This window comes from Schistocerca americana, chromosome 1 (genome assembly GCF_021461395.2).
Source record: "Schistocerca americana isolate TAMUIC-IGC-003095 chromosome 1, iqSchAmer2.1, whole genome shotgun sequence".
In the NCBI taxonomy this organism is placed as follows: Eukaryota; Metazoa; Arthropoda; class Insecta; order Orthoptera; family Acrididae; genus Schistocerca; species Schistocerca americana.
The window spans coordinates 592,277,679-592,301,786 of record NC_060119.1 but is presented as its reverse complement, the minus strand read 5'-3'; the positions used below and the strand labels follow the sequence as shown (position 1 = coordinate 592,301,786).

The following is a 24,108-nucleotide window of genomic DNA, read 5'->3' as shown; positions in this document are numbered from 1 at the left end:
TTAGATTTTTGAAATATGCTCTACAAGACTCATTCTTTCTGACATGGATCCATCTGACTGCCTTCTTTTGCCAAATGAAAACTTGTTTTGCTTCGGGTGAGTTTCCCCACAACAAAGTGGCATATGTTAAATGAGTGTGGAAAAAGGCATAGTATGCATTGAGTAATAACTTACCACTAACACATGACCTTAGTTTACCTAACAAATATGTCACACATGCTAACTTAGTACAAATATAATCGGTATGACTCTTCCACATTAATTTTGAGTCAAGATGGATCCCAAGTAGTTTAGCTGAGACACAATAAATCTTATCACTCTTAACACACAAGCTAAAGAGAATATTTACAGTTTTATCATGATTTATATGCAAGTCATTGAGTTGGAACCACTTGATGGCTGCTCTGAGATGAGCCTCACTTTCCTCATTTAATTTTCCTAAATCTTTCCCTGCTGTAACAAGAGTTGTATCATCTGCATAGAGTGTGGATTTACATAAAATGGTGCTGGGCAAGTCATTTACAAATATTATAAAAAGTAAAGGTCCAAACACAGAGCCTTGTGGTACACCCTGCATGATATCCAAGACATTTGACCTCATATTGTTAAAATGCACAATTTGTTTTCTGTCGCTCAGATAGGATTTGATCAGAGATTGTTCTGAGCCTCTAACACCATAGCAGTACAGTGTTTCTAGTAGTATCCTGTGACTGACAGAGTCAAATGCCTTGCTGAGGTTTGACAAGAGTGGCATTAACTGATAATCCTGATTTGAATGATGACAATATATATGAAACAACATCTTCAACTGCTTTTGCCGTTGACAGGCTGGACCAGAGGCCATACTGAGAGTCACTAAGAATATTATTCACAGACAGATGTTGACTGATTTGGAGCTGTATGCAATATTCCACTACTTTTGATATGATGGGTACAAGGGAGATCGGACGGTAATAGGTAAGAATAGTCGATTCCAAAAAAGTTTGATATTCATGATCTATAATAAAAAGAAAATGAGACACCTATTTTGGGCATGATCAACGTTTTCACATGCAAGGAAGGTAGGTATCCACATGGGACCTAAACTTATAACAAACTTTCCAAAAACATAAAAGCAGATACTGAGGTTATAAACTTTGGAAATTTTTTTAAGTCACATTTACATCATCACTGATTTTACTCCATTTAAGATTATTTAAATGTGTAAAGTGGCATAATAAATGTGAGAACCATTTGTAATTTAAATATATATGTACAGAAATACAAGTTCTATAATATATTATCCCCCCCATGAATCTTGGACCTCACCATTGGTGGGGAGGCTTGCATGCCTTAGTGATACAGGTAGCTGTACTGTAGGTGCAACCACAACAGAAGGTTATCTGTTAAGATTTAACACAAACATGTGATTCGTGAAGAGGGGCAGCAGCCTTTTCAGTAGTTGCAGGGGCAACAGTCTGGATGATTGACTGATCTGGCCATGTAACATCAACCAAGACAGCATTGCTGTGCTGGTACTGCAAACGGCAGAAAGCAAGGAGAAATTACAGCCATAATTTTTCCCAAGGGCATACAGCTTTACTGTATAGTTAAATGATTATGGCGATTATGGTGTCCTCTTGGGTAAAATATTCTGGAGGTAAAGCAGTCCACCATTCGTATCTTTGGTCAGGGACTACTCAGGATGATATAGTTATCAGGAAAAACAAAACTGGCATTCTATGGATCAGAGTGTGGAATGTCAGATCCCTTAATTGGGTAAAAAGGTTACAAAATTTAAAAGTTAGATATGATGGGAATTAGTGAATTTTGGTGGCAGGAGGAACAAGACTTCTGGTCAGGTGAATACAGAGTTATAAATACAAAATCAAATAACAGTAATGCAGGAGTAGGCTCAATAATGAATAAAAAAATAGGAACGTGGATAAGCTACTATGAACAACATAGTGATCACATTTTCTAGCCAAGACGGCCACGAAGCCCATTCGTACCACAGTAATACAAGTTCATATGCCAACTGCCTCTGCAGATGATGAATAGATTGAAGAAATGTATGATGCAATATCGAGCTATCACTTTAATAAGTCATGGATGCAAAATACTAATGTGAATTCTTTACAGACGAATGGAAAAACTGGTAGAAGCCAACCTCGGGGAAGATCAGTTTGGATACGGTAGAAATATTGGAACACGTGAGGCAATACTAACCCTACGACTTATCTTAGAAGCTAGATTAAGGAAAGCAAAAAACCTACATTTCTAGCATTTGTAGACTTAGAGAAAGCTTTCGACAATGTTGACTGGAATACTCTCTTTCAAATTCTAAAGATGGCAGGGGTAAAATACAGGGAGCGAAAGGCTATTTACAATTTCTACAGAAACCAGATGGCAGTTATAAGAGTTGATGGGCATGAAGGGGAAGCAGCAGTTGGGAAGGGAGTGAGACAGGGTTGTAGCCTGTCCCCAATGTTATTCAATCTGTATATTGAGCAAGCAGTAAAGGAAACAAAAGAAAAATTCAGAGTAGGTATTAAAATCCATGGAGAAGAAATAAAAATGTTGAGGTTCGCCGATGACATTGTAATTCTGTCAGGGACAGCAAAGAGCAGTTGAACGGAATGGACAGTGTCTTGAAAGGAGGATGTAAGATGAACATCAACAAAAGCAAAACGAGGATAATGGAATGCAGTCGAATTAAGTCGGGTGATGCTGAGGGAATTAGATTAGGAAATAAGACACTTAAAGTAGTAAAGGAGTTTTGCTATTTGGGGAGCAAAATAACTGATGATGGTCAAAGTAGAGAGGATATAAAATGTAGACTGGCAATGGCAAGGAAAGCATTTCTGAAGAAGAGAAATTTGTTAACATCAAGTATAGATTTAAGTGTAAGGAAGTCGTTTGTATGGAGTGTAGCCATCTATGGAAGTGAAACATGGACGATAAATAGTTTGGACAAGAAGAGAATAGAAGCTTTAGAAATGTGGTGCTACAGAAGGATGCTAAAGATTAGATGGGTAGATCACATAACTAATGAGGAGGTACTGAATAGGATTGGGAAGAAGAGGAGTTTGTGGCACAACTTGACTAGAAGAAGGGATCCGTTGGTAGGACATGTTCTGAGGCATCAAGGGATCACCAATTTAGTATTGGAGGGCAGTGTGGAGGGTCAAAAGCATAGAGGGAGGCCAAGAGATGAATACACTAAGCAGATTCAGAAGGATGTAGATTGCAGTAAGTACTGGGAGATGAAGAAGCTTGCATAGGATAGAGTAGCATGGAGAGCTGCATCAAACCAGTCTCAGGACTGAAGACCACAACAACAACAATGATGCAATAAAAGAAATTATTCAAATAGTTAAGGGAAATAAAATACTTATAGTCGTGGGTGACTAGAATTTGACTGTAGGAAAAGGAAGAGAAGGAAAAGTAGTAGATGAATATGAACTGGGGGTAAGGAATGCAAGAGGAAGCCGCCTGGTAGAATTTTGCACAGGGCATAACTTAATCATAGCTAACACTTGGTTTAAGAATCATGAAAGAAGGTTGTATATGTGGAAGAGGCCTGGAGACACCGGAAGGTTTTCAAACAGATTATATAATGGTAAGACAGGGATTTAGGAACCAGGTTTTAAATTGTAAGATATTATCAGGGGTAAATGTGGACTCTGACCACAATTTATTGGTTATGAACTGTAGATTAAAACTGAAGAAACTGCAAAAAGTTAGGAATTTAAGGAGATGGGACCTGGATAAACTGAAAGAACCAGAGGTTGTAGAGAGTTTCAGAGAGAGCATTAGGGAATGGTTGACAAGAACAGGGGGAAGAAATACAATAGAAGAACAATGGGTAGCTTTGAGAGATGTAACAGTGGTGGCAGCTTTGAGAGATGTAATAGTGGTGGCAGCAGAGGATCAACTAGGTAAAAATATGTGCACCAGCAGAAATCCTTATGTCTTGAAAGGAGGATATAAGAGATATTGAATTTAACTGATGAAAGAAGAAAATATAAAAATGCCGTTACTGAAGCAGACGGAAAGGAATACAAATGTCTCAAAAATGAGATCGACAGGAAGTGCAAAATGGCTAAGCAGGGATGGCTAGAGGACAAATGTCAGGATGTAGAAGCATGTATCACTAGGGGTAAGATAGATGCTGCTTACAGGGAAAAGAAAGAGGCCTTTGGAGAAAAGAGAACCACCTGTATGAATATCAAGAGCTCAGATGGAAAACCAGTCCAAAGCAAAGAGCGGAAAGGTGGAAGGAACATATAGAGGGTCTATACAATGGTGATGTACTTGAGGGCAATATGGAAATGGAAGAAGACATAGATGAAGATGAAATGGGGGATATGATACTGCACTAAGAATTTGACAGAGCATTGAAAGACTTAAGTCGAAACAAGGCCCCGGGAGTAGGCAACATTCCATTAGAACTATTGATAGCCTTGGGAAAGCCAGCCATGGCAAAACATTCCATCTGGTGAGCAAGATAAAGAGACACACAAAATACCTTCAGACTTCAAGAAGAATATAATAATTCCAGTCCCAAAGAAAGCAGGTGTTGACAGGTGTGAAAATTACCAGACTATCTGTTTAGTAAGTCATGATTGCAAAATACTAGCATGAATTCTTTTCAAACGAATGGAAAAATTGGAAGAAGTCAACCTTGGGGAAGATCAGTTTGGATTCTGTAGAAATGTTGGAACGTGTGAGGCAATACTGACCATATGACTTATCTTAGAAGATAGGTTAAGGAAAGGAAAACTTACATTTCTAGCATTTTTAGACTTAGAGAAAGCTTTTGACAATGTTGACCGGAGTACTCTCTTTCAAATTCTGAAGGTGGCAGGGGTCAAATACAGGAAGCAAAAGGCTATTTACAATTTGTACAGAAACAAGATGGCAGTTATAATAGTCAAGGGGCATGTAAGGGAAGCAGTGGTTGGGAAGGGAGTGAGACAGGGTTGTAGCCTCTCCCCAATATTATTCAATCTGTACATTGAGCAAGCAGTGAAGGAAACAAAAGAAAAATCTGGAGAAGGAATTAAAATCCACAGAGAAAAAATAAAAACTTTGAGGTTTGCCGATGACATTGTAATTCTGTCAGAGACAGCAAAGAACCTGGAAGAGCAACTGAACGAAATGGACAGTGTCTTCAAAGGAGGATATGAGATGAACATCAACAAAAGCAAAACAAGAATAATGGAATTTAGTAGAATTAAATCAGGCAATGCTGAGGGAATTAGGTTAGGAAATGAGATACTTAAAGTAGTAAATGAGCTTTGCTATTTGGGGAGCAAAATAATTGATGACGGTCAAAGTATGGAGGATATAAAATGTAGACTGGCTATGGCAAGGAGAGCATTTCTGAAGAAGAGAAATTTGTTAACATCGAGTATAGATTCCAGGAAGCCTTTTCTGAAAATATTTATATGGGGTGTAGCCATGTATGGAAGTGAAACAAGAATGATACACAGTGTAGACAAGAAGAGAATAGAAGCTATTGAAATGTGGTGCTACAGAAGAAAGCTGAAGTTTAGGTCACATAACTATTGAGGAGGTACTGAATAGAACAGGGGAGAAGAGAAATTTGTGGTACAACTTGACTTGAAGAAGGGATCAGTTGGTAGGACACATTCTGAGGGATCAAGGGATCATCAATTTAGTATTGGAGGGAAGTGTGAAGGGTAAAGAACATAGAGGGAGACCAAGAGATGAATACACTATGTAGATTCAGAACAATGTAGGTTGCAGTAGTTATTCAGAGATGAAGAGGCTTGCACAGGATAGAGTAGCATGGAGAGCTGCATCAAACCAGTCTCTGGACTGAAGACCACAACAACAACAACAACAACAACAACAATATATTATCATATCTGTATATAACTTGACTTGTCCACTATCGTATACAGATGCTGCTTTTGTAGCTGCATGACAAAATAAAAGTATAGTTAATACAATAATTGAATTGGGCATTTAACATTCTTTTAGAACATTCCTTACTTAGTGAGCAATACAATCATCTGTTAAACATTTAATTATCACCTAAAAAAGTAAGTACAAGAAATAAAAAACTGAAAATGTGCTCAGTAACTATAAGGACCCTAATCCTGAATGTGCAAAGTGTATGATGATTAAACATAATATTTAAAAGATGTGTGTAGTAACTTCAGTAAATAAAAAACATTAATAATGTTATGGTGTACCTTGAGGATGAGAGACCATGATGCCTGTGGTTGTGCCACAAGCACAATAAGCTCCAATGCAATAGATGCAGCATCCAATGGGAGACATTGCTTGCCTTTATTGAGAGTAAAGAAATGAGGGACTGCAAATATAAACCATGTAGCTGGAGACTGAGCATCTTTGATCTGAAAAATCTGAACACCAGACAACCCTTTCCGAAAAACCTGCAAATGAAAGACCAGATAATTCTCTGAACACCAGTCAACAAATATGGGAAACAAAAAAAAGATCTAAGGCAAAAATTGACATGAAATGAAATCAGAGAAAAATTTGGTTCACTACATTTTCATTAAGTACCCAGGCACGTTGTCCTCACTGGTTATTTGAGCACTAGAATATTAGATAGCAGATAGAAAGATTCCAGTTTTTAAACACCCCTTACTCAAAAACAGTGACACATTCTGAGGAAGATTTACCTCTGCAGCTCTAACCATTTCCACAAAATCTTTATATCTTTACAATGCTGATTGGTTGCTAATAACAGATTTCAGGTGTTTCATAGAAATGTTGTACTGCATACAACCTCTTTATTATGCACTTTGGCCATGAAACATCACAGACAGTCAGTCAAGAAATATATGCATCTTGAGTACAGAAAGACTTCATGCCCGTAAGGCAAAATAAGTGACAGACTTACAGAGTACATACCAGTATACATAATAAGGAAAGCTGTGTAAGCACAGACATGTAGTGCACAGGTTTCATAGGTAAAACAATCAAGTGCAATTGTTGAACATGAATACTAAAGTGAACGAATAATGCTAACCAGAGCAAAGTAAACTAAATGCTGGCCACATTGTGCCCGAAAAGTAGCACTCCAAATCATTTAAAATACCAGAAAAATTACATAAACTAATAAAAAGGCTACAGATACCTGAGTGTGACAATGAATGTCATCAAAATTCACAGCATTAATGGGAACAACCATATAGCACAGTAAAACATATTAAAATAAAAATGTATTAAATAGCAATAACAAAACATAAAAGTAGCTTATACAGACTAAGTGATTTGAAATAGAGTTGGGGATGCCAGGTATGAATGGAGGAGAATATTTTACAATTTTTTTCTTTTCTTTTTTACAGAAGTATGGGAATTCAAACTTGAATTCATATAATAGTATCATAGGAATAAATTATAAAACCATTAGTAAAAATGCTGCTAAAAGCTGATACACAACAACACGCTGCAACCAGGACAGCACAAACACAATCCTCACACACCTTTTTAAGAATGAAAAGCAAAATAAATTTTATGCAGTAATCAAAACTTATGAAAGTACACAGGCAAATACTAATCTCAGTGGGACAGCAATGCATATAAAATCAGTGTGCACAAAAATTTGAAGGGCAGCAATTGAAAATTATCAGCAAACCCCTAAATCTTTAATAAAAAACACCAAAAACAATCACAGTAGGAGCATGCTGCACTCAGGGTGGTGGTACTCAGTCATCAGTTATATTTGTTTATAGAAACATCAAACAAAATACAGCCAAAAAAAATTTCAGGTCTTAGGTAAACTAGGAAAGACAGACACACATTTTTCCATGAATGGCTGCATGGGCAACTCAAAAACCAGAATCCATTCATATAGAAATAAATCAAAGAAACAAATAGAAGTTTGATAAATGAGAGTTATGGAGGTTGTGGTCCTAAATGAGATCATTAAAGTAACACATCATTAAAAATATTAAAAAAACCAATTCTATATGAAGAATACTGGTTTTGGTAGCTTAGTTTATTTGGGGCACCAGACCAAACAGTAAGGTCATTGGTCCCATCGGATGAGGGACAGATGCAGAAGGAAACTGGCCGTGCTCTTTCAAAGGAACACACCTGGAATTTGCTGGAAGCAAGTTAGAGAAACCAGGGAAAACCTACATCAGGATGGCCAGATGCAGGTTTGAACCATTGTCCTCCCAAATGTGAGTCGATTGTGCTAACCACTGTGCCGCCTCACTTGGTATATTGGCTTTTCCGGTGCCCATGTCACCATTTGTGAAAAATGAGTGTCTGGTTTTCTAGTTTGCCTAAACACTTGGAACTTCATTGGCTGATTGGATTGATTTGAGGGTAAGAGACCATACAGCGAGGTCATCGTTCTCATTGGATTAGGGAAGGATGGGGGAGGAAGTCGGCTGTGCCCTGTCAAAGGTACCATCCCGGCATTTGCATGAAGCGATTTGGGGAAATCTTGGAAAACCTAAATCAGGATGGTTGGATGTGGGATTAAACCATCATACTCCAGAATGTGAGTCCAGTGTGCTAACCACTGCTCCACCTTGCTTGGTCATTGGCTGAAGTTTGTTTCATATTATTATGTAAAAATTTCGTGATTGAGTATTGCCAACTGAGTACAGCATGCTCCTTCTGTGACAGTCTTTCAGTGTTTTTTAATAAAAATTTGGTGGTTTGCTCATGATTTTTAATTGCTGTCCTGTAATTTTTGTTCATACTGATTTTATATGCAAAGTTGTCCCACTGAGATTAATGTTTGACTATGTACTTTCATCAGTTTTGATTAGTGTGTCAAATATATTTTGGTTACCATTCTTCAAAATGAGTGCAAGAATTGTGTCTATGCTGTCCTGGTTGCAGCATTCTGCTGTGTGGTAGCATTCGGCAGCTTTTTTAGTAATGGTTTTAGGATTTATTGCAATGGCTTGATTATACAACTTCAAATTTTAAATCCTGTACTTGTGTAAAAACTAAGAAAACTTGTGAAATATCCTCTTCCCTCCATACCTTGTATTCATGACTAGTTTGAATCACATAGTCTGTATAAGCTATGTTATGATTTATTACTGCTATTTAATACATATGCATTTTAATGTGTTTCAGTGTACTATATGGGCTGTACACATTAATGTTGTGAATTTTGATGATATTCATTGTCACACATTTCTAACTGTAGCTTTTTTGTTATTTTCTGTAATTTTTCTTGTATCTGACATTCTTTGGAGCACTAAGTTTGGCACACCATCTGGCAGGCTTTTAGTTTACTTCACTCTTGTTAGCAAGATTTGTTCACTATAGTTTTCTTGTTCAACAATTGCATGTGACTGTTTTCTCTGTAAAATCTCATGTACTATAAGTCAGTGCTTTTGAAACTTTCTTTATTATGTACACTGGTATGTATTCTGTAAATCTGTCTGTCACTTATTTTGCCTTACTGTATAGGTCACGAATTGTTTCTGTGCTCTTGCTGTAAATATTTGTTAACAGATTGTCTGATGATGGGTCATGCCCAAAATGCATAATAAAGGGTTTGTATTCAGTACAATATTTCTATGGAACATCCAAGATCTGTTATTAGCAACCAGTCAGCAGTGTATATGTTTACTGGTTTAATCGTAACAGCTGCATAGCTAAGGCACGACTTGAACTTTCAACTGCAATACACTGTGCCATCCTGGGCATTTCCATGTTGTTGTTGTTGTTGTGGTCTTCAGTCCTGAGACTGGTTTGATGCAGCTCTCCATGCTACTCTATCCTGTGCAAGCTTTTTCATCTCCCAGTACCTACTGCAACCTACATCCTTCTGAATCTGCTTAGTGTATTCATCTCTTGGTCTCCCCCTGCGATTTTTACCCTCCACGCTGCCCTCCAATACTAAATTGGTGATCCCTTGATGCCTCAGAACATGTCCTACCAACCGATCCCTTCTTCTGGTCAAGTTGTGCCACAAACTTCTCTTCTCCCCAATCCTATTCAATACTTCCTCATTAGTTATGTGATCTACCCATCTAATCTTCAGCATCCTTCTGTAGCACCACATTTCGAAAGCTTCTATTCTCTTCTTGTCCAAACTATTTATCGTCCATGTTTCACTTCCATACATGGCTACACTCCATACGAATACTTTCAGAAATGACTTCCTGACACTTAAATCAATACTGGATGTTAACAAATTTCTCTTCTTCAGAAACGCTTTCCTTGCCATTGCCAGCCTACATTTTATATCCTCTCTACTCCGACCATCATCAGTTATTTTGCTCCCCAAATAGCAAAACTCCTTTACTACTTTAAGTGCCTCATTTCCTAATCTAATTCCCTCAGCATCACCCGACTTAATTAGACTACATTCCATTATCCTCATTTTGCTTTTGTTGATGTTCATCTTACATCCTCCTTTCAAGACACTGTCCATTCCGTTCAACTGCTCTTTGCTGTCCCTGACAGAATTACAATGTCATCGGCGAACCTCAACATTTTTATTTCTTCTCCATGGATTTTAATACCTACTCTGAATTTTTCTTTTGTTTCCTTTACTGCTTGCTCAATATACAGATTGAATAACATCGGGGACAGGCTACAACCCTTTCTCACTCCCTTCCCAACCACTGCTTCCCTTTCATGCCCCTCGACTCTTATAACTGCCATCTGGTTTCTGTACAAATTGTAAATAGCCTTTTGCTACCTGTATATGACCCCTGCCACCTTTAGAATTTGAAAGAGAGTATTCCAGCCAACATTGTAAAAAGCTTTCTCTAAGTCTACAAATGCTAGAAATGTAGGTTTGCCTTTCCTTAATCTTTCTTCTAAGATAAGTCGTAAGGACAGTATTGCCCTATGTGTCCCAATATTTCTACGGAATCCAAACTGATCTTCCCTGAGGTCAGCTTGTACCAGTTTTTCCATTCATCTGTAAAGAATTCATGTTAGTATTTTGCAGCTGTGAATTATTAAACTGATAGTTCGGTAATTTTCACATCTGTCAACACCTGCTTTCTTTGGGATTGGAATTATTTTATTCTTCTTGAAGTCTGAGGGTATTTCGCCTGTCTCATAATTCTTGCTCACCAGATGGTAGAGTTTTGTCAGGACTGGCTCTCCCAAGGCTGTCAGTAGTTCTAATGGAATATTGTCTACTCCGGGGGCCTTGTTTCGACTCAGGTCTTTCAGTGCTCTGTCAAACTCTTCACGCAGTATTGTATCTCCCATTTCATCTTCATCTACATCCTCTTCCATTTCCATAATATTGTCCTCAAGTACATCGCCCTTGTATAGACCCTCTATATACTCCTTCCACCTTTCTGCTTTCCCTTCTTTGCTTAGAACTGGGTTTCCATCTGAGCTCTTGATATTCATACAAGTCGTTCTCTTATCTCCAAAGGTCTCTTTAATTTTCCTGTAGGCAGTATCTATCTTACCCCTAGTGAGATAGGCCTCTACATCCTTACATTTATCCTCTAGCCATCCCTGCTTAGCCATTTTGCACTTCCTGTCGATCTCATTTTTGAGACGTTTGTATTCCTTTTTGCCTGTTTCACTTACTGCATTTTTATATTTTCTCCTTTCATCAATTAAATTCAATATTTCTTCTGTTACCCAAGGATTTCTACTAGCCCTCGTCTTTATACCTACTTGATCCTCTGCTGCCTTCACTACTTCATCCCTCAAAGCTACCCATTCTGCTTCTACTGTATTTATTTCCCCCATTCCTGTCAATTGCTCCCTTATGCTCTCCCTGAATCTCTGTACAACCTCTGGTTCTTTTAGTTTATCCAGGTCCCATCTCCTTGAATTCCCACCTTTTTGCAGTTTCTTCAGTTTTAATCTACAGGTCATAACCAATAGATTGTGGTCAGAGTCCACATCTGCCCCTGGAAATGTCTTACAATTTAAAACCTGGTTCCTAAATCTCTGTCTTACCATTATATAATCTATTTGATACCTTTTAGTATCTCCAGGGTTCTTCCATGTATACAACCTTCTTTGATGATTCTTAAACCAAGTGTTAGTTATGATTATGTTGTGCTCTGTGCAAAATTCTACCAGGCGGCTTCCTCTTTCATTTCTGTCCCCCAATCCATATTCACCTACTATGTTTCCTTCTCTCCCTTTTCCTACACTCGAATTCCTGTCACCCATGACTATTAAATTTTCGTCTCCCTTCACAATCTGAATAATTTCTTTTATTTCATTATACATTTCTTCAATTTCTTCGTCATCTGCAGAGCTAGTTGGCATATAAACTTGTACTACTGTAGTAGGTGTGGACTTCGTATCTATCTTGGCCACAATAATGCGTTCACTATGCTGTTTGTAGTAGCTTACCCGCATTCCTATTTTCCTATTCATTATTAAACCTACTCCTGCATTACCCCTATTTGATTTTGTGTTTATAACCCTGTAGTCACCTGACCAGAAGTCTTGTTCCTTCTGCCACCGAACTTCACTAATTCCCACTATATCTAACTTCAACCTATCCATTTCCCTTTTTAAATTTTCTAACCTACCTGCCCGATTAAGGGATCTGACATTCCACGCTCCGATCCGTAGAACGCCAGTTTTCTTTCTCCTGATAACGTCATCCTCCTGAGTAGTCCCCGCCCGGAGATCCGAATGGGGGACTATTTTGCCTCCGGAATATTTTACCCAAGAGGACGCCATCATCATTTAATCATACAATAAAGCTGCATGCCCTCGGGAAAAATTACGGCTGTAGTTTCCCCTTGCTTTCAGCCGTTCACAGTACCAGCACAGCAAGGCCGTTTTGGTTATTGTTACAAGGCCAGATCAGTCAATCATCCAGACTGTTGCCCTTGCAACTACTGAAAAGGCTGCTGCCCCTCTTCAGGAACCACACGTTTGTCTGGCCTCTCAACAGATACCCCTCCGTTGTGGTTGCACCTACGGTACAGCTATCTGTATCGCTGAGGCACGTAAGCCTCCCCACCAACGGCAAGGTCCATGGTTCATGGGGGGGGGGGGGGGGGGGGGCATTTCCATGATGTCATGAAATATTACGTTGCAAGTAGGATTTTTATGAGAAATAAAATTAAAACCATGTTCAACAGGTCCTATTTGCATCATGGCATTACACCTAATTATGCTCAGTTAAAACTGGTAAACAAATCATGTAATGTACAGAAAATTAAGATCAGATTTGAGCATGAGTAGGTGGAAAGTGAAATTAGAGCTGCACAGAGGGATCAAGACTTTACTACCTGTGAGGCAAAGTTTCTGGCATCTCATATACACTCCCTTCTCTTTCCACAGCAGTTTCCTAAATCTTGTGTGCTAGTAAGTGATTTTGTGCGGAGAGAAAATAATGTAATTTGTTGAGGGCATACATGGAAGTTGAATCGTCTCATCACACAAGGTGCCAAGTTGGCTGCAGAAAGTGTCCAGCAAGTAAGTGAGCACAACTTTGATAAAGAGGACCACTGCGGAAGTGAAGAGTGGCTGTGAGCAGACAAAAATTTCTATTTTCTCGGAAGCTGAAAATGCAACAAAGACTTGGAGTATGTTACAACATGTCAAGTAAAATGTTTCTTAAATAATTCCTTTTCAAATTTTTTTAATAGCCTGAATGCCTAGTAGTGTGAAAATAATGCTTTAGTCAAAAAGGCTGACAAGGGGAGCTCCATAGTTTTAATTACTGATGAGGATTACGTTTCTAAGACTTTAAAATTTTTTGATGAACATGAAATAGTAGAATTCAAGAAGGAGCTTCCTTACCCTTTTGTCAAGATTCTAAAAAATGAATAAATGATTCAAATTTTTGTTTAAGTCAGATTTTTCTAAAAACTTCTTAATGTCATGAATCCCATAGTGCCTAAATTTTGGTCTCAGGTTAAGTTTCATAAAGCAGATTTTCCGATCAGGCCCACTGTTTCTCTATTGTGGGATTGAAGGGATCAGACTACCAAGGCCATCAGTCGTTTCTTTATTCAGAGCCCTAATCGCTACATTAATAGTTTTAGTAATGCAAAACTTAAAGAAATTTATACATTCCCTTAGTCCTACAGTGTAAAAAATAGCTTTGAATTAGTCAGGTTGCTAAAGGACATTGGGGTCCCAGATGGGGTGGTACTTGCTTCCCTACATATTAAGAATCTTTGTACTAATATTCCATTAAAGAAACCCTGGAAATCATAATGAAATAGTTTTGAAAGTATGACATAATAAGTCTAGGTGAGACCAGTGAGTTTGTTGCATTCACGTGCTTATCCTTGTCTTTTAATTACTTTACATTTGACAGTCACATTCATCACCAAAGTGATTCTCTCTCCATATGATGTTGCCTTTTTGGGATCCTTTCCAATATTTTTGTTTATTATCTTGAAAATGGCATCTTTAACTCTTATCCTGATCTAAAAAAGAAAATTATTGAGTACCACAGATTTATGGATGATACATTTGTCCTTTTCCAGAGCAGTAGAGCTGATGTAGATTCATTTGCACAAGTTTGTAACACTTTGTATGGGAACATACAGTTCAACACAAAGTTGATCATACTTCGAATTTTCTTGATCTTCAGATTTCCAGGGCAGGCTGTAAGTTGGTTATGGACAGCTCTTGCAAACTGGCTGCATCTGATGTCATTATTGCTTCAGACTCCTGTCACACAGCAGCACATAAGTGTACATTGTTTTCATCTATTTTCCACTGGCTCACTAGATTAGGTTTAGATGACAATGCAGTTAATAAAGAGATTAGTATTGTAATGCCCCCCCCCCCCCCCATGAACCATGTACCGGAGGGGCATCTGTTGAGAGGCCAGACAAATGTGTGGTTCCTGAAGAGGGGCAGCAGCCTTTTCAATAGTTGCAGGGGCAACAGTCTGGATGATTGACTGATCTGGCCTTGTAACACTAACCAAAAGGGCCTTGCTGTGCTGCTACTGTGAACGGCTGAATGCAAGGGGAAACTGCAGCCGTAATTTTTCCCGAGGGCATGCAGCTTTACTGTATGGTTAGATGATGATGACGTCCTCTTAGGTAAAATATTCTGGAGGTAAAATAGTCCCTCATTCAGATCTGCGGGTGGGGACTACTCAAGAGGACATCGTGATCAGGAGAAAGAAAACTGGCGTTCTAAGGATCAGAGTGTGGAATGTCAGATCCCTTAATAAGGCAGGTACGTTAGAAAATTTGAAAAGGGAAATGGATAGGTTAAAGGTATATATAGTGGGAATTAGTGAAGTTTGGTGGCAGGAGGAACAAGACCTTTGGTCAGGTGAATACAGGGTTATAAATACCAAATCAAATAGGGGTAATGCAGGAGTAGGTTTAATAATGAAGAAAAAAATAGGAGTGCAGGTAAGCTACTAAAAACAGCATAGTGAACGCATTATTGTGGCCAAGATAGACACGAAGCCCATGCCTGCTACAGTAGTACAAGATTATATGCCAACTAGCTCTGCAGATGATGAAGAAATTGATGAAATGTATTATGAGATAAAAGAAATTATTCAGGTAGTGAAGGGAGATGAAAATTTAATAGTCATGGGTGACTGGTATTCGAGAGTACGAAAAGGGAGAGAAGGAAACATAGTAGGTGAATATGGTTTGGGGGTAAGAAATGAAAGAGGAAGCCATCTGGTAGAATTTTGCACAGAGCATAACTTAATCATAGCTAACACTTGGTTCAAGAATCATAAAAAATGGTTGTATAGATGGAAGAATACTGGAGATACTAGAGGGTATCAGATAGATTATATAATGGTAAGACAGAGATTTAGGAACCAGGATTTAAATTGTAAGACATTTCCAGGGGCAGATGTGGACTCTGACTACAATCTATTGGTAGATTAAAACTGAAGAAACTGCAAAAAGGTGGGAATTGAAGGAGATGGGATCTGGATAAATTGACTAAACCAGAGGTTGTACAGAGTTTCAGCGAGAGCATAAGGGAACAATTGACAGGAATGGGGGAAAGAAATGCAGTAGAAGAAGAATGGATAGCTCTGAGGGATGAAGTAGTGAAGGCAGCAGAGGATCAAGTAGGCAAAAAGACGAGGGCTAGTATAAATCCTTGGGTAACAGAAGAAATATTGAATTTAATTGATGAAAGGAGAAAATATAAAAATACATTAAATGAAGCAGGCTGAAAGGAATACAAACGTCTCAAAAATGAGGTCAACAGGAAGTGCAAAATGGATAAGCAGGGATGGCTTGAGGACAAATGTAAGGATGTAGAGGCTTATCTCACTAAGGGTAAGACAGATACTGCCTACAGGAAAATTAAAGAGACCTTTGGAGATAAGAGAGCCACTTGTATGAATATCAAGAGCTCAGATGGAACCCCCAGTTCTAAGCAAAGAAGGGAAAGCAGAAAGGTGGAAGGAGTATATAGAGGGTCTATACAACAGCGATGTACTTGAGGACAATATTATGGAAATGGAAGAGGATGTAGATGAAGATGAAATGGGAGATATGATACTGGGGACTTTGACAGAGCACTGAAAGACCTAAGTCGAAACAAGGCCCCCGAAGTAGACAACATTCCATTAGAACTACTGACAGCCTTGGGAGAGCCAGTCCTGACAAAACTCTACCATCTGGTGAGCAAGAATTATGAGACAGGCGAAATACCCTCAGACTTCAAGAAGAATAAAATAATTCCAATCCCAAAGAAAGCAGGTGTTGACAGATGTGAAAATTACCGAACTATCAGTTTAATAATTCACAGCTGCAAAATACTAACATGAATTCTTTACAGATGAATGGAAAAACTGGTACAAGCTGGCCTCAGGGAAGATCAGTTTGGATTCCGTAGAAATATTGGGACACGTAGGGCAATACTGACCTTACGACTTATCTTAGAAGAAAGATTAAGGAAAGGCAAACCTACATTTCTAGCATTTGTAGACTTAGAGAAAGCTTTTTACAATGTTGGCTGGAATACTCTCTTTCAAATTCTAAAGGTGGCAGGGGTCAAATACAGGTAGCAAAAGGCTATTTACAATTTGTACAGAAACCAGATGGCAGTTATAAGAGTCGAGGGGCATGAAAGGGAAGCAGTGGTTGGGAAGGGAGTGAGAAAGGGTTGTAGCCTGTCCCCGATGTTATTCAATCTGTATATTGAGCAAGCAGTAAAGGAAACAAAAGAAAAATTCAGAGTAGGTATTAAAATCCATGGAGAAGAAATAAAAATGTTGAGGTTCGCCGATGACATTGTAATTCTGTCAGGGACAGCAAAGAGCAGTTGAACGGAATGGACAGTGTCTTGAAAGGAGGATGTAAGATGAACATCAACAAAAGCAAAATGAGGATAATGGAATGTAGTCGAATTAAGTCGGGTGATGCTGAGGGAATTAGATTAGGAAATAAGACACTTAAAGTAGTAAAGGAGTTTTGCTATTTGGGGAGCAAAATAACTGATGATGGTCGAAGTAGAGAGGATATAAAATGTAGACTGGCAATGGGAAGGAAAGCATTTCTGAAGAAGAGAAATTTGTTAACATCAAGTATAGATTTAAGTGTAAGGAAGTCGTTTCTGAAAGTATTTGTATGGAGTGTAGCCATCTATGGAAGTGAAACATGGACGATAAATAGTTTGGACAAGAAGAGAATAGAAGCTTTCGAAATGTGGTGCTACAGAAGGATGCTAAAGATTAGATGGGTAGATCACATAACTAATGAGGAGGTATTGAATAGGATTGGGGAGAAGAGGAGTTTGTGGCACAACTTGAGAAGAAGAAGCTATCGGTTGGTAGGACATTTTCTGAGGCATCAAGGGATCAAAAATTTTGCATTGGAGGGCAGAGTGGAAGGTAAAAGTCTTAGCACGAGACCAAGAGATGAATACACTAAGGAGGTTCAGAAGGATGTAGGTGGCAGTAAGTACTGGGAGATGAAGAAGCATGCACAGGATAGGGTAGTATGGAGAGCTGCATCAAACCAGTCTCAGGACTGAAGACCACATCAATCAATCATTGTAATGCAGTTGGGCTTGGTCAGTGTATTTTCTGAAAAGGGTGTAGGGAATGTGGGCAACAGAATCCCTACAGGATTGCAGCCAAACGTACCTCTGTTCAAAGATAGGTTGCAGCATGTATTATTATCCTACTATTATTAGCGCAAGGCTTGATCTATATGGGTCAGAGTGGGAGGGACTTCATAACAAGGTTTGGAGAACACATATGTAGAAGTAATTATAGTGCACTAGGCTGGCATTTAACGTGAAGGGCCATGTTTTATCCTTGAAGAATGAAGGTTTAAAAACCCTTCACACTGAGCCTAAGGGTAGGGACCTTGATATCCTGGAGGAACTTGAAGTGTATGTGCACCACAAATTAGATCCTAGCATTATAAGTAATGAGCAGATTGCAAGCAACAGGAATTGATTTTTTAATATCTTTGATGATGTATTACTTCAATGACCTCATTTAGGACCACAACCTTCATGACTCTCATTTATAATGCTTCTTTTTGTTTCATTGATTTATTTCTGTGTGAATGGCTACTGGCTTTTGGAGTGCCCATTCAACCCTTTGTGAAAAATGAGAGTCTGGCTTTCCTAGTTACCTAACACTTGGAACTTCTTTTGCTGATTTTTTTTTTCAAGTTCTTATGTACAAAAATAGCCAACCTGAGCACAGCATGGACCTTCTGTGACACTTTTTTGGAGTTTTTTTAATAAAGATTTGGTGGTTTGCCAACAATTTTCAATTGCTGACCTATAAATTTTGTTCACACTGACTTTATATGCAAGGATCCTATGTATTTTAATCGGTTTTGATTATTGTGTGAAATATAGTTTGCTTTTTCATTCTTACAAATGAGTGTGAGGACTGTGTCTATGCTGTTCTGGTTGCAGCATGCCATTGTGTAGCAGCATTCAGCAGCTTTTTTACTAATGGTTTTACAATTTATTCCTACGGTTTGATTATACGACTTCAAATTTGAATTCATGTACTTGTGTCAAAATAAAAAATGAGAAATGTAAAATAGCCTCTTCCCTTCATACCTTACATCACTGAATAGTTTAAATCATGTAGTATGTATAAGACATGCTATGATTTATTACTGCCTTTTAATACATATGTATTTTATTGTGTTTTTCTGTACTATATGGTTTGTACACATTGATACTGTGAATTTTGATGCTATTCATTGTTGCACGTGGCTAACTGTGGCCTTTTTGTTATTTTCTGTAATTTTTCTTGTATTTGACATCCTTCGGAGCACTAAGTTTGGCATAGCATCTGGCAGGGTTTTAGGTTACTTCACTCTGGTTAGCATGATTTGTTCACTATAGTTTTCTTGTTCAATAATTGCACATGACTGTTTCCTCTGTGAAGTCTTGTGCACTATATGGCATTGCTTATACAACTTTCTTTATTATGCACACAATTATGTATTCTGTAAATTTGGCTGCCAGTTATTTTGGGTTACTGTGTAGGTCATGAACTACTTCTGTGCTCATGATGTATATATTTGATAACAGATTTTCTGATGATGGGCCAACATCTGAAACGCATAATAAAGAATTCAGATTCAATAGAACACTTCTATGGAACACACAAGACCTGTTATTAGCAACCAATCAATGTTGTATATTTTTATTGGACTGTCATTTTCTACTCATTAAGAGGTATAATGTTATGTTAAAAGTTTAACATACTAAGACAAGTATTAAAGCTAGAAACTGTGTATTTGCCTTGAAGGAGCGTAACTGATGACATGAAAATACCCAGACTTTATTCATCTTGTATTTGAGAATAAGAGTACTCAGCAAGTTCCAACAAACCGTACACATAATTTCAAATCTTTACATAATTTTTTCTTGCTCACACTTACCACAAAATGATGAAAGGAAAAAAGTTTATCATCTAGCACATTTCTGCTGTTTGTGTAGTAAAACAGCATCAGGTGTGACATTTTAATTTATAAGTTCTGTACTACCAATTCACAACACTGTTTGCAAACAGTATCCGTATATATCAATGAACACATCTGCATAATTATATCATTGTACAGCAGACAGTTCAGGAGATATGACATCATAAACATTGATATTCACTACAAGTATTAAGAACTATAGAAATTGGTTACACAGTGATCTTGCATATAACACTATTGTACATGAGCTGTGTGAATAATCATTCAACAACTGAATGAGAAAGAAAGGCATCACGACAGTACAGTGTGTAACACAACATGAAACTTAGTTTCCTGACATAAAAATTGAATTAAACACCCTACTACCACTATCCAATTTGTATTCTGCCAGGACTGTCCAATATGTAGTCTACAAATGGTTTACTGACTATTTAACTATGAATAACCTACTTCACAAATACCAGTCATGCTTCCAGTAACATCATAACAGCAAACCTGTTTTAATAAAAGTAATACCTTGAAGTTAGCCATGAATGGAAAAGCAGTCAATTCTTGTGTTAATTTACACCATCTTCAAGTGCCTCTATAATACCAGGTGATCATTTGGACACCAGGTAATTATCATTTCACAACTGATGGAGGATACAAAAAATCAGTGTTCATTATGCTGAATCTTCTTTTCCTGTTTATGGCGTGAATGACAGCAGCATATCAACTAAATTGTTTCTAATAAAATCTATACATACCTACTACATAATGTTTTTAATACTGTTGATTCTGACATTTTACTTGGCAAATTGTGTAGCCTGAATTTTTCTCAAAGTTCAGTTCAGTGGTTTCACTCTTTGTGAGTTCTCACCAACAATGGGTCATTTCTGTAAGCACAAAACACCCAGGAAGACAGATAGTATTAAGTGCTCTTGAGGAGTTGGTATTATCTCTGACACTCTTCTGACTGCAAGTCATATTTCCCAAAGTAAATATGCTTGGGACAACAGTACATTTTCAGGCAGACAAACTTTCGAAATTACAGTAGTTACAATTTTCAATAACAGATGGCGCTGCGGTCTGGGAAACTCTATAGTACGATATTTTCCACATATCCACCATGCGTAGCAATAATATGGCGTAGTCTCTGAATGAAATTACCTGAAACCTTTGACAACGTGTCTGGCGGAATGGCTTCACATGCAGATGAGATGTACTGCTTCAGCTGTTCAATTGTTTCTGGATTCTGGCGGTACACCTGGTCTTTCAAGTGTCCCCACAGAAAGAAGTCACAGGGGTTCATGTCTGGCGAATAGGGAGGCCAATCCACGCCGCCTCCTGTATGTTTCGGATAGCCCAAAGCAATCACACGATCATCGAAATATTCATTCAGGAAATTAAAGACGTCGGCCGTGCGATGTGGCCGGGCACCATCTTGCATAAACCACGAGGTGTTCGCAGTGTCATCTAAGGCAGTTTGTACCGCCACAAATTCACGAAGAATGTCCAGATAGCGTGATGCAGTAATCGTTTCGGATCTGAAAAATGGGCCAATGATTCCTTTGGAAGAAGTGGCGGCCCAGACCAGTACTTTTTGAGGATGCAGGGATGATGGGACTGCAACATGGGGCTTTTCGGTTCCCCATATGTGCCAGTTCTGTTTATTGACGAAGCCGTCCAGGTAAAAATAAGCTTGATCAGTAAACCAAATGCTGCCCACATGCATATCGCCGTCATCAATCCTGTGCACTATATCGTTAGCGAATGTCTCTCGTGCAGCAATGGTAGCGGCGCTGAGGGGTTGCCGCGTTTGAATTTTGTATGGATAGAGGTGTAAACTCTGGCGCATGAGATGATACGTGGACGTTGGCGTCATTTGGACCGCAGCTGCAACACGGCGAACGGAAACCCGAGGCCGCTGTTGGATCACCTGCTGCACTAGCTGCGCGTTGCCCTCTGTGGTTGCCGTACGCGGTCGCCCTACCTTTCCAGCATGTTCATCCGTCACGTTTCCAGTCCGTTGAAATTTTTCAAACAGATCCTTTATTGTATCGCTTTTCGGTCCTTTGGTTACATTAAACCTCCGTTGAAATCTTCGTCTTGTTGCAACAACACTGTGTTCTAGGTGGTGGAATTCCAACACCAGAAAAATCCTCTGTTCTAAGGAATAAACCATGTTGTCTACAGCACACTTGCACGTTGTGAACAGCACATGCTTACAGCAGAAAGACGACATACAGAATGGCGCACCCACACACTGCGTTGTCTTCTATATCTTTCACATCACTTGCAGCGCCATCTGTTGTTGAAAATTGTAACTACTGTAATTTCAAAAGTTTGTCTGCCTGAAAATGTACTGTTGTCCCAAGCATATTGCAACAAACGGTGTATTTCTATCGCTGCTCGTTTAGTTTTTATTGCCGTTTCAAATATACCGGTCATTTTTGAAACACCCTGTATATACTTTACAAAACTATAAAATGTTCTTCCCTTTGGATCAGGAAAGTGAAAATTATACGAATATTACACTTTTAATTGTTGATCATAGCCAAGTTATTGTGCAAGGTGCTTGTGAGGAAAGCTCACCATATTTTGTACTGGTAATGGATGCCTCTGTATATCTGTGACAATACAAATTTTCACTGTATTGTTCTGTGTTATGAACAGCTATCTTGGCTACATGAAAACAACCTAATGTTAGCATTATTATTATTATTATTATTATTAGTAGTAGTAGTAGTAGTAGTAGTAGTAGTACTAGTAGGTTAAATAAACAAATAAACTCTCTTTAAACACAAGTCAACAATGACAAATAATGGTGTTGGATGCCTCTTGCTTCCATTGCTTATGTTATAAGCAGCAGATTTCTAATGTGACAAGAAGTAGCATTTTATTTAGTCTCAGCCTTTCCATTAAATTAAGCACATTAAATTTAGCTTGAGTAAGCATATGTAGTTTGAAGCTGTTTAACAACAGTTAGCCATTAATGTAGTTTGTAATAGCTGCTTGATGTACGAGGGCTATCCACAAAGTACATTACGTTTTGGATTTAAAAATAAATAAAGTATTGGAAATTTTTTAAATTATATACAGATGAAAGCCACACTTAAATACTACTTTTCTACATAGTTGCCATTTAAATTAAGGCACTTATCATAGCAATGGACGAGCTTGGAAATTCCTTCGTCGTAAAATTCGGCCGCCTGCGCCTTCAACCACGTGGTTACCTCTTCTTGAAGCTGTGTGTTGTCATCAAAATGCTGCATAGCCAACCACTTCTTCATTGCTGGGAATAAGTGGAAGTCGCTCGGTGCCGGGTCGGAACTGTACGGCGGATGAGGAAACAACTCCCACTTAAAAGATTCGAGAACTTCACGAGTGGCATTTGCCGTGTGGGCCCGGGCGTTGTCGTGAATCAGCAAGATCTTTGAGCCCAACTTTCCCCTGTGCTTGTTTTGTATTGCTCTTCTGAGGTTGTGCAGAGTTTGGCAATACCTTTGAGAGCTTACTGTAGTGCCTCTTTCCAGGAAATCCACAAAAATCACACCTTTTCTGTCCCAAAAGAAGAGGTAACCACGTGGTTGAAGGCGCAGGCGGCCAAATTTTATGATGAAGGAATTTCCAAGCTCGTCCATCGCTACAATAAGTGCCTTAATCTAAATGGCAACTATGCAGAAAAGTAGTATTTAAGTGTGGCTTTCATCTGTATATAATAAAAAAAATTCCAGTACTCTATTTATTTTTAATTCCAAAACGTAATGTACTTTGTGGATAGAACTCGTAATTAACGTATATCTTGAATTGTCTCATGTAAGGTTTCCTTCATTTATGCAACACAATTAATTAATTAACTTTATTTACGAGGTTGGAACTTAAATAGTGGCAACTATTTATTCACAACTGACACAAAAAAGTTACATGTTTGCACCTGTTACTGTCCTTCAGAGGTGCCTGCCGGCCAGGGTGTCTGAGCGGTTCTAGGTGCTACAGTCTGGAACCGCGCAACCGCTATGGTCGCAGGTTCAAATCCTGCCTCGGGCATGGATGTGTGTGATGTTCTTAGGTTAGTTAGGTTTAAGTAGTTCTAAGTTCTAGGGGACTGATGACCTTAGAAGTTAAGTCCCATAGTGCTCAGAGCCATTTGAACCATTTTTTTTTATCCTTCAGAGAAGTCACCAGCATCGTATAGAACCCATTGCCAGTGATGTGGAAGGCACAGTATTCCATTAGCAGAGACTGTTCTGATGATGGTGTAAATGGAGCAGTCTAACGTTATGGTGATTCTTGTGTATGACTG

General features: G+C 38.5%; 1 protein-coding gene across 2 annotated transcripts in view; it reads right to left on the bottom strand.

Moving 5' to 3' along the window:
* Positions 1-24,108, bottom strand: part of LOC124606776 (uncharacterized protein KIAA0825 homolog) — a 176,325-nt gene that overhangs the window by 72,372 nt on the left and 79,845 nt on the right. The window contains exon 5 of one of the 2 annotated variants that reach the window (XM_047138835.1): positions 6,207-6,410. The exons of the other annotated variant lie outside the window; for it this stretch is intronic. Within the exon in view, the coding sequence (XP_046994791.1) occupies positions 6,207-6,410 (204 nt within the window). The remainder of the gene's footprint in view (positions 1-6,206; positions 6,411-24,108) is intronic. 2 annotated transcript variants of the gene reach the window in all.